Source organism: Podarcis muralis, chromosome 11, assembly GCF_964188315.1.
Source record: "Podarcis muralis chromosome 11, rPodMur119.hap1.1, whole genome shotgun sequence".
NCBI lineage: Eukaryota > Metazoa > Chordata > Lepidosauria > Squamata > Lacertidae > Podarcis > Podarcis muralis.
The window spans coordinates 4,333,657-4,345,719 of record NC_135665.1 but is presented as its reverse complement, the minus strand read 5'-3'; the positions used below and the strand labels follow the sequence as shown (position 1 = coordinate 4,345,719).

The 12,063-nt window shown below is 41.4% G+C and overlaps 1 protein-coding gene across 12 annotated transcripts in view; it reads left to right on the top strand.

The window, feature by feature from the left end:
* Window positions 1-12,063, top strand: part of PRUNE2 (prune homolog 2 with BCH domain) — a 137,388-nt gene that overhangs the window by 66,715 nt on the left and 58,610 nt on the right. For all 12 annotated transcript variants that reach the window (XR_013394599.1, XR_013394598.1, XM_077935984.1 and 9 more), the window contains exon 7: window positions 11,518-11,676. Coding sequence is in view for 10 of the 12 variants with exons in the window: in XM_077935984.1 (XP_077792110.1) it covers window positions 11,518-11,676 (159 nt within the window). In the remaining 2 variants the exon portion in view is untranslated. The remainder of the gene's footprint in view (window positions 1-11,517; window positions 11,677-12,063) is intronic.

The window sequence follows — 12,063 nt, the reverse complement described above, 5'->3', positions numbered from 1 at the left end:
ATAGCCAGGGGTGCCACGGGCAACACTGGTCTCTGTCCCTCTTTCCTTCTCTCCCTCCTCGGATGCCATCTGTGCCTCCCCAAGGCTTGCCCGGCTGTTTGTTTCACCAGCCCTGGCTACAAGCTCCGCAGGCGAATGGTGCCTCTGGGGCTGGCCAGGGGGTGCTGGTTGCCAGGAGCTGAGGCGGCCTCAGAGTAAGCAAGCAAGCGGCAGCCCAGCCAGCCAGTCCACCAGCCCCCGCTGTTGGGAATGGACAGACAAGTCCCAGGCCCCGGTGGGGAAGAGTGAGGAGGCACCTCTCTTTGGGGCGGGGGGGGGGCAGCTCAGAGACCAGGGGCGGCAGCAGCGGCTGCCCAGAGGACTCCCAAGGAGAGGAGAGAGGAGAGGAGGCTGAGGGAACACTCCACAAGGGAGGGTGCTCGAAAAAGGGCGAGAGCCTGTCAGTTCTGCAGGCAAGGGGGGACATATCTGGGCTCCTGAGCCCCCCAGGGGTGCCACAGAAAGAATGTAGTTGGCCAAGGGAGCTGTTGAAAAGTTGAAAACCTCTGTCCTAATCTAATCAGCCTCTTGATTGGTTTTGAATATCTCTAGGAATAGTTTGTTATTCCCCTTTAAAGTTGTTTTATTGTATTCTATGGTTTCTTTTGCTGTGGTGTGTTGTGTTTTGCTGTGTTAGTTATTATTTATTCTTTTTGTTATTTATTTGGTTCTATTTGTGTTTATTTTTTATTTCTATTACAGCACTTTAAAGTCATCCTGTTTTATTTAAACTAAATCACAGGACATTCAATCTTTTCGTGTTGTCTTTTTTGTTATTACTGTTACTGTTACCAGCTTGGATCCAGAGAGGCACTGGCTGGACGTTGACTTTTTCTGCCACCCCAGCAACTCCTGGATATCCCCAAAAGCCCTTCCTGAGGTGACCCTCTTGAATGAGATGAATAAGAAAGGAAGGATTGCTGAAAATTGGGTAAAAGCAACTGCCATGGTGGGAGGTGCGGAAGGGCCACAGAGTATTATCCAGACTGATGCCCCAAACTCAAAACACTACCAAGACAAAGAGGTCTGCCGTAGACCTACAAACAACAGCTTCCCAATACATACCCTTTATCATAGGTACCTTATGGACCTCCTTGTAGGCGGAAGGAGGATGGAAACAAAACTGAAATTAGTTGGCTCCAAGAGCCAACTTGCTCCAAGAGCCATGGGTTGATTTCTGTAGAACTCACTCCCAGGACTCAGCTACACAGGTCAATTTATAACATTGTAAATGCATTATAAAAATGTGACGCTAGATGGTGCTGTAGAGCAGCATCCAAAGTCAATGAAAATTTCTATTGGGAGCTGAACCTTTTTTATAGCATTTTTTGTTTTGATAATAATTTTTATTTGTTTTCAATGACAATAATCCATTAATAGCCTCATTATAACAATGCCGAATTATAATACAATTATGAATATCAATCATTCAGATGCCAAATTATCTGATTTAGGGTTTTTTTTAATAGCATTTTTATATCTGTGTAGATCCAATCCCAGTAAAAATCAGAGGCTCCCTTACTGCTGAATAATTCCTGCTGAATTATTATTAGCATTTATTAGATTTCTATACCGCCCTTCATCATAATATCTCAGGACGGTTCACAGAATAAAATACAGGATAAAAACAGGTAAACAATTAAAACAAAACAGCAAAACAATACCCCCCCCACCTCCTACAGACACATTTGAAAGGTTGTAGAGTATTAATTAGCCAAAGGCCTGGTTGAAGAGGAACATTTTCTGCTGGCGCCTCAAAATATATAATGGAGGCACCAGGCAAACCTCCCTGGGGAGAGCATTCATTCCACAAATGGGGAGCCAGACAAGGCCCATTCTCATTTTGCCACCCTCTGGACCTCACGTGGAGGAGACACACAAAGAAGGGTCTCAGGTCACAGGGATGCCAACTTGCCCTCACGATTGTGGGTGCCTGACACTGCAATACGGACGTGTGATGCCACATGCCTGAACATGCCTCTGCCTCCGTGTCTGAGCCCCCCCCCCCAAGGGTGCCTCACTCGCTGGCTGTGGAGGGTGGAGCTGAATTGCTTCTCTCTTGGAGGTGGTGTCCAAGCACCCACGCCCCCCCCCTGGAGTTGGCTCCTATGTCAGATGAAGAACTGGGGTGGTTTATAAAGGGAGAACTTCTGCTGCTTTTAAAAGTAAGCGTTTTCTGATTTTTTGGGATATTTTGAAACTGATATCCCTGTTGTAACCTTTTTGTACACTACTGAAAAAGCTTGATGTCGGGCTTCATAGAGATGGCCGAAATAAATAAATACTGTACAAATAAATAAATACAAATAAATAAAGTGTTGCCTCCAGAGTAGCGCTGAGTAACTCGTCTTGTCAGCACAAGTGTTTCCGCTTGTGGAGAGGCTTCCCTCTCTCTACCCACTCCATCTGTATTCTAGGTGTTCCCCTGACACTTTGGATCAGATTTGGGAAGGACGCAGGGCGCACACCAGAAGGAGAGGAGGAAAAGTCCCGTTGTGCAAGTGGAAATCCTTGCGCTGAAGGGACATGCTAGTTGGATACTGCCCACAATACTGCCTCAAATGCTGTTTCCTTCCTTACAAACTTGTGATCTAAAATCAACAATTGCAATAAGAAGGATAAGGGAAGCAGAGAAATTAAGGGAAATGAAAATATAGGAAAATGGATTTTGAGCAACAAATGACACCTTAAAGACTTACAGAAGGAATCAAAGGCCAGAGCAAGTAGGTTTTCTGTGAAAGAAAGAGAAGAGAGAAGTCGGATACTAAGAAGCAGGAGATCAAGGAAACATGAGGCTGAACCTAAGAGCAACAGTGCATAAAATAGTACAGATATGCAAGGGAGAATAAAAGCGAAGAAATAGGAAGGATTGGGCTTGTGAAGATCTTTATGTGCAAGAAGAAGTTTCTAATGAATCTGAACAGGAAAACAAATTTATTGAAGAAAAAAACAGAGAAGTTACACAAGATGCTCAGAATGAAAAAAAAGGATAAAACAAGACAAGCTGCAGTATCACTGAAATAAGAGGAAAAGCATGAAAACTGGAGAGATTAATGTGAATAATATTACCATGATAAAGATGAAAAATAACCGAAAGTAGAGCTAAAGGGGATCAAACGTAAGAATTGGACAATTTTTTTTTTAATGTCAAGTTTTTGCCACAGAATTAATATGCAGACAGAAAAATAGGAATCTATTAACATGCTAGCACCATGGGCAGTGGAAGAAGCTGTAAAATACTCAGCTACACAATAAATATAGCTGTAATACCAGAAGAAAAACCAGTGTTGTTCTCATTCAGCCAGATTGTGTTGTGGTATTTCAGTTCCAGTTAGCAAGAAGAGAAATAAGGTAACATTTCAATACCATGATGATAAAAATGGTAATTTTTCTTTAAAAAAGTTTGAATCAGGTAGCCAAAAAGGGGTATTCAAAAAAGGAAGAGCTAAGTCTGAGCCACAGTGAAACAGCAACAGACAGTAACTCTTAAGAAAAATTCAAAAACAGTGATTGGAGGAGAGGACAAAATGGAGTGGGGTTGTAAGATCTAAGAGTATTTAAAGGCAGAATACGATAATGGTTGTACCTTACCCCTAAAGATGCCTAACAGTGGTCAGCTACGGCCCTTCCAACTCTCTCACCTACCTGCCAAAATGTGACCAAATTAGCCTCATTAGGAGGGGGAGGGGAGGGGGGGCGTGGGCTTAACTAGCCTGCCAAGCCACTCCTAGCAGTAGGGTGCTGATGCATGCCACATCCCATTCCCTGCCTCCTCTCTCCCACTCTGGTCACAAAAGCTGCTACCAGCCAGCAGCTATACTGTCAGAGCAGGTTGTGGAAAAGCCCTTTCACTAGATATTGACAAAAATATGATATGTAGTGCAGTAGAAGTGAACTATTAATGCTCACTTAAATGTAAGCCCTGTTGAGTTGGAATTCCCAAATATATAATTGAAAAAAGATATCATCAAGATGCTGATTATTAAGTCATAGTTGCACCATAAGAAAACAATGCCAGACAGTAAAGGGAATTTCAGCAGCATATGGAGAAGAAACACCATGGTGCTTCTGCAGCAGCACAACTGGCCACATTCATCTGCCCCAGCTGCAACTAAACATGTCTCTTCCATATCAGTCTCTACAGCCACAGCACAACTATAACAGTTGACTGCAGCCCCAAAGGCGCACACCTCCATTGTCTCCTGAGACAGACAGATGTCAACCATGGGGAAGAACAGGGTGGCCCAGAGGGACTGGAGAAAGATGAGCAGTGGGTTGGAACTGGGAGGAGCGGCTTGTTCTTAGAAGTCACAGAAAGTGAAAGGCCGGTGCAGAATGAATTCAAGCCTTTTTGAGACACACAGCTTCACATGTTCCACAATCACCATGTTTACCTGGGGCATTCTCCATTAATATGCAAAATGGCTACATATGAGATACGTTCTTCTTCTTCTTTTTTACCATACATATAATGTTCTTATCCACTAAGCTGTAATATGTGACTCATCCTACTCATGGGATTCGTAAGAAATTGTCTAGGAATCCTCATACTTCCTTGGCCCGATTCTCATGACTTTCTTAATGAAAGATGCCTGCCTGCTGTAAATTCATGGAATACTGAGTGCAATCTAGTTTTGTATGTTGCTAATTCCACAAGGTTCAATACTGTGTGTGTGTGAAAGAGAGAGCATGCAATGATTAATGTGACAAAAATATGTGTTCTTATTTTTCTTTGATGACATTACCTGAAAACTTTTATTAAAAAATGGCCCACTCCTGTTTCCAGGAGAGGGCTTGCAGTAATTAGCTCAAATTTTTCAACAAATGGCACACAGGCTGTTGGCACGGCATGTGTGCAATAACATTGGTGTTTACCCTATTATGTTGCAATTTAAAAGATGTCATAAAGTTTGTCAGTGAGTGAGTTCATAGTAAGAAAAAAGAAACAGAAGTACTGACCATGACTTATGATGAGGCTATAAATATATATAGTCTACATAGTGAAGTTCAGCATATCCCAGCTTGAAGATCGTTGGGGTTCATGACATAATTGCCAATTGTGAGACGGGGAAAAAACACAGTAATGAGGAAAGAAATATATTCCTCGTTTGTACTTTGTGATGGTTGGGTATTTTTAGCAAATGAGTTGTCAGCAGAAAGGCTTCATTAGACCCATCAGGATATCTGCCCATGAATAACGGATCCCAAACGGTACTGACAGTTTCCTTGAGCCAAAATGATGGAGCACCTCTGACAAAAGCCATATTGTGCTCTCCATGTGAGAAGTGTGAAGAACAAAAGAGGCATCTTATTCTTAATTTGGTCAGGTTAATATTGACACAGTTAGTTCCTCCAAACAGTCAAGATGTATGTGTAATGTACATTTATACAGGACTCACTTGGGTAATCAACTGTCAGATGCCATAAATCAGAAAGTATAACTATTGAGAAGGACAAAAACAAAACAAAAATCTATTCTCAAAGCTGTGTTTAAATTGGTATTATCTATTCCCAACGATGTAGGTTTGAAAATTTAGCTAGGGTTAAATAGTTTAATTCAACAAAAGAATATATAACACCATATTTCCCAGTAAATTTTTGTATATGGAACACTGTATTTCTGCATAGAGGTGTATGTTGACTGAATTTATCATGTTGCATCAATAAGTGCTGCAACAATATTCAGATTTTTCACCTTGATCCTGAGCACAACTTAAAGGAAATTAGTTCCTTTGAAAACAATGGCAACTGGATGAGAGCATATGGGTTTTACAAGAATGGGAGACAAACGGTCATCATCATCATCGTAATAGCATCTGATGAGTTCATTTATTTCAAGAATTTCTAAGCTCTCTATGTATTCGCTATAAAAACATTATAAAACATAACTTCAATGTCTAAAATATTAAAATTTAAGCAAGCAGTATAAAACATTTCTAACAAGGCGTACTACAGGCTTAACACAAAGAGCAGTAACAATTTACAGTAACACCTCATCTCCTTTACTAAATTTACTTAAAGTAGATTGAAATTTAAAAAATCATTTCTTATGTAATTCTTTAAGGAAAATTAATATAAATAAAAGTTAATTATGGTTTAAAACCCATACATATACATCCCCATAAATCAAGCAACTTATCAAAATATTAGAACAATTTATTAGAAGCTGAAGAGAAGGATGAATTAACTTTAGGTAAGAAGTGGGAACAATCTTGGCAGTCAAAAGTCTCAAAACAAGTGGCACTGATCTGAACCAAGAGTAAATAACATTGAGTTCCAATTTAACTCAATGTGTCTCAAACGAATTATGACTAACTTAGGTTCCCTTTATTTCAGGGCACAATTACTTCTGGACGCAAATGAGTATGCTTATAAATTATTCCAGGTATTCAGTTTCTACAACTTTAAAGGAGCTTAGTTTTTAATATAGTATATAATTTGTATTTGACTCCCACATGCAGCTTCCTGAAAATGGAAACTGCTGCCATTGTGACTTTGCACCAAAACTGCAGTATATTGAAGAGATTCTCACCTTATTATTGGCATCTGTCTGTTTCAAGAGACAATGGAGTGTGCTTCCAGAGAAGTCAAACGCTGGAGGATCACTGCATCTATTGTGGCTGCAGGGTTTGAGACTAATGCGCTCCCCTCACCTGGTTTAGCCAGCCAGTTGAAACCGATTCTTGGGTGTGGCTGCTCTTAGGAGCCACAGGTGAGAGTGTGGGAACCAGAGGTGAACAAACTGCTCCAGAAGGAGCACAATGTGTCCAGCCTGTGTCCTGCTCCTCCTCCAACACCCCATACACTCCCATTCCAATAAAGGTAAAGGTAAAGGTACCCCTGCCCATACGGGCCAGTCTTGACAGACTCTAGGGTTGTGTGCCCATCTCACTTAAGAGGCCGGGGGCCAGCGCTGTCCAGAGACACTTCCGGGTCACGTGGCCAGCGTGACAAAGCTGCATCTGGCGAGCCAGTGCAGCACACGGAAACGCCGTTTACCTTCCCGCTGGTAAGCAGTCCCTATTTATCTACTTGCACCCGGGGGTGCTTTCAAACTGCTAGGTTGGCAGGCGCTGGGACCGAGCAACAGGAGCGCACCCCGCCGCGGGGATTCGAACCGCTGACCTTTTGATTGGCAAGCCCTAGGCGCTGAGGCTTTTACCCACAGCGCCACCCGCGTCCCCCCATTCCAATAACTGCCAGCAAATAATAGGTGTATAATATTGCTTAATAATAATACCTGATTATTTGAAACCAAACAAGATATAGACATTGTGCCCTTTATGTTCATTATGGTTGCATTTTAAATATATTTTCACCTATTGAACTTAGGTGCACAAAATGCTTCACAGCATATACCAGTGAATGGTTTATAAAGGTATGGTAGAATCTATAAATGAAGGGTAGGGATTTCTATTTCTGATGAGAATTCCCTGACACTCCTAGTGCCAAGTCAGCCTGGCCTTGCTTGAGGAAGTAGCATTTCTCAGAATGAATCATTATGAGCAAGGTGTCCCCAGAGATCATCTGTAATATTTCTGCTGCTCTGCCTTGGCAAATTCTGCTTAAGGTTTAACAGTATTAAATTGTTAAATTTCAAAGAATTACAGTTTATTTCTTGGTGTGCCCTTCAAAGAGGAAAAGGTAAAAAGTCCCTATATCATGGATGTGGGTAGATGTCAATATTGTGGGATTTGCATTGTTTCTTTCCTAGAAACTCCCAAAATCCACTATCTGAAATCAATTTTAAATTAGGGTCTAAGAAAGGGAGTTGATAAACACACGGAATTTCAAAACTTTTTGAGTTTATTGTAGCCCAGGAATTTGCTTTCAGTATTTGAGTTCACAGTCCTTTCACACAAAAATCTATTCTTGGTTTTCTCTACAAGGCTTCTTCATTTCAGCAGTCTAATTTGTTATTTTAAAAGATAAGTTGCTGTTGTTAAACAATTGGGAGTCATAAATCCTTGTTGATCTACTGCAAATTGCACAGCGATGTCCTAGTAGATCCTCATCTACCCCTTCTCTCCCCTGCTTATTTACTCTATTTTGGGTGAATGCCAAGGTGAACAGCACAGGAAAAGAAGGCAAAACTGCAGAAAACCCACCCCAGACAGTTCAATGTATGAAATAATATTTTTCCTTCCTAACATTTGATGAAGTGTTTTTCATTTTCATTTTAACTTAAGGGAAAATAGACACATTTGCTAGACACGTCTGAGTGGATTAATAAATAGTATTTGTACACACACAAGCTAAAAAGTAATTTATCAGATAAAAGACAGATGTGTGGAGTTTGGAATGGGAGGGAGTGAATAAGTGCCCACCTGAATATACAGTTGTGGTGTGTTGTTGATGAACTGCTGTTGATTTAGGGAGAACGTTGCTTAGTAGCAGTATAAAAGCCAATAATGTCATATGATAATGTTCTTTGCCAGAGTAAAATACGTTTTCTCAAATGCAAACAGCGCAAGCCAAAGGGGGACAAAGAAACTCAGTTAAATGTGTTCTTTGTTTTGCTAAGGTATTGCAATAGGCAAAAATAAAGATGTTAAAGCACACTGGATGTATATCGTTAACTTGCAATGCAGAATGACAAGGTTTTTCTTGTTTTAAAAGATGGATCTAGTCTTTGCTGTTATTTCAGAAAGACTGAATTATGGTATTGTTTGGGGTAAGATTCCTTGTTTTCCCGAAGGTTCTTGTTTTTCACCTGAAAAGGCATGGTTACTATCCCACAACTCTGGAAATGTATGGCATACATAGGTGTGGGGCAGATCACATGGGACATCTCAAGTTGTGATGTTGGTGGATTTTGGAGGCTCTTCCAGAAACGCTTTTTATTAAGCATTCATCCTGATTTACTTGCACAAATCTTATTTAGAGATTAGATTATTTCAGGTCTTTATTGAGCTTTCATTCTGATTTGTTTGCAAGAAGGTTAAACAACCTACATTCATCCTGATTTGCTTGTGAGGTGTTTATCTTTCTCATCATGGCAGTAGAAAGTCTGTTTCCTTTTTGGAGTCAATTTGTTGCCTAAGGTGACAGAGGGCTTTAATCCACTTTAATTGTGCAAGCCTAAATTTCCCGTTCTATGATTGACCAGTGGACACATTCAGATACATACAGACATCCGCTTTGTTTATCTGAGCCTAAATTAATTTTGGTTTGGATTTTAAAATTAGCTCAACCAAGACTGAACTGCCTTAAAACTCACCTTTCAACAGCTGCTTTAGCTGTGGGAGGAGATTTTCCTTCATCCTTCCTTAGAACATAAATCCTTACCAACAGTTGCATGTGATTCTTGTTTTCAGTTCCTATTTCTCTCACTACCAGGTAAAAAGCACTTGCAAGGTAAGTCTTGGAAAGGTGGAGGCAGGGAAAAAATAATCTGCCGGAAAGGCTGGGGATAGTGGTAGACTGGCACTCCATTTGCGCTGGGCTATAGATCTTTATAGGGGACGCGGGTGGCGCTGTGGGTAAAACCTCAGCGCCTAGGACTTGCGGATCGCATGGTCGGCAGTTCGAATCCCCGCGGCGGGGTGCGCTCCCGTCGTTCGGTCCCAGCGCCTGCCAACCTAGCAGCTTGAAAGCACCTCCGGGTGCAAGTAGATAAATAGGGACCGCTTACCAGCGGGAAGGTAAACGGCGTTCCGTGTACTGCGCTGGCTCGCCAGATGCAGCTTGTCACGCTGGCCACGTGACCCGGAAGTGTCTGCGGACAGCGCTGGCTCCCAGCCTATAGAGTGAGATGAGCGCACAACCCTAGAGTCTGGCAAGACTGGCCCGTATGGGCAGGGGTACCTTTACCTTTACCTTTTTATAGATCTTTATAAGACTTGGGGGAACTCTTCAGAAACCATCCAGGCTATTCTCTGAAAAAGCTTGGAAAGAATGTGCCCATTCCAAATTGAGATGGGCATGCGTGAAAAGTAGCTTGGTTCCTGTTGATTATATAGGACGGCAGTGTAGCTAAAAATGTTCAAATAATAATAAATCCCATATCCATTAATCACTTTGGTTCATGCTCAAAATGTCAATGTAATCCTAAAATATGTCTCTGCTCTTCTTGAGGTGGAACACAATACTTCAAGTCGTAATGCTGTTTGGTAAGAACAGACTGGCATGTGATTACCAGCACCTTCTTGACCGCCTTTTTGTAGACCTTGCAAGGTTTCTTGACACTTTCAGAGGACTTTGTAAGTCACTGTCAGCCTTCCTACCGGTGATGGCTTCTCAGTGGCTCTCTGGCTGTCAATCAGAAATAAAGTGGGTTGATGGCAGAAGAGATGGGGTGGTGGGATGCAGTCCCCTAATTAGTATAAAAGGAGTATAAAAGTTTTCTTGGTTCCAGATGAGCAGGTGGCCCAGAGCATGGATAAATGGAATGGGGGAGGGGCTTGCAGGACTTTTCCCAGCCCCCTGAAGAAATTACTGTCAGAACAGGATGATAGGGAATAGCAGAGATGGAACACCCACCCTTATTTATTTTCTTACCTTTATATCCCATCTTCATTCCATTATGGAACCCGAAGTAGAACCATCCTGTCACAGACTAGCCTCAAACATGCTTAGCTTTACCAAGCTGATGGCCTCATGTGCCTTCAGACCATACCCTGGGACTTTGGTATCAGCCAGGGGAGGACTTTGTGGTTTGGAATGTGCCACAGAATGCAGTTAAAGTGTAGGATGAATTCGCCACCACAAATCTGAATGAATGCAGAATGTGTGCTTCTTGTCATATAACTGCCCCCTAAACAAATCAAATGCTTAGCAAAGACCAGGCATAATCTAATTACTGTGTAAGCTTTGTGCAAGTAAATCAGGATGAATGCTGAATAAACAGGTTGTCTGGATGAGTTCACTATGCCTATTCTGCCTTGGTCAGACCACACCTGGAATACTGTGTCTAGTTCTGGACGCCACAATTTAAGAGGGATGTTGACAAGCTGGTACATCTGCAGAGGAGGGCAACCAAGATGATCAAGGGTTTGGAAACCAAGCCTTATGAGGTATGGTTGAAGGAGCTGTGTATGTTTACCCTGGGGAAAAAAGAGATTGAAAGGAGATATGGTAACCATCTTCAAAGATCTAAAAAGCCCTCACATGGAGGGTGGAGCAAACTTGTTTTCTCTTGTTCTGGAGGGTAGGACTTGAACCAGTAGCTTCAAGTTACAAGAAAGGAGAGCTGTTTGACAGTGGAACAGTCTTCTTTTGGAGATTCTTGCATTGCAGGGGGGCTGGACTAGATGACTCTTGGGGTCCCTTCCGACTTGATTCTGTTATTCTTGTGAAAGTATAAACATATGGCCATGTTCTTTTAACTTTTAGAGCTACAATAATTATTGGGGTCCATAAGAGTATGAACAAGATCCCAATGCGTTCATCATTAATTTGATTAGCCATTCCAGTTAGCTCTGGATGTTAACCAATAGAAAAAATCCTTCAATAAGAAGTAATTTTGTCATATTTCAGGACTGCCTATTTCACAGAAACATGACTGGAGATCTAAAAGCGTTTGTAGATAAGTATGGTTTTGATGTCCTTGTCATTTTGGCCAGCTACTTATCAGAAGAAAGGCAAGAAAAAAGGCAGATAGCAGTTTATTCAGAAAACATGGAGATGGGAAATCAGGTAAGTATCACGAAGGAAAGAGTAAAGTAATTCTGTCTGTGTTCTAGAGCAGAAATGCATCATTACATTCCCTGTTGGTCTTTTAGTCTTGCCATAGCATAGGATGTATGAGTCATAGAAATTACATTTATTGAGTGTGTTGTTATCTGTGAGCAACGATGCAATAAAAACACCATTAGATGATTAAAGGAGTGGTGAGGGGAAGAGAGAAAACAAATCGTCATTTTGTTAAAAAGAAAGAAAATAATTTTATACAGTATACCCAATTTGGATCCTTCTTCATTTCATAAACATCTTGAGATTTGTCCACATTCCCCCAACCCAAGACTTTCTAGTTAGAGAAAGATTAACCACAAAATATATCAGTGTAATTGCCCTAGTCCTGGA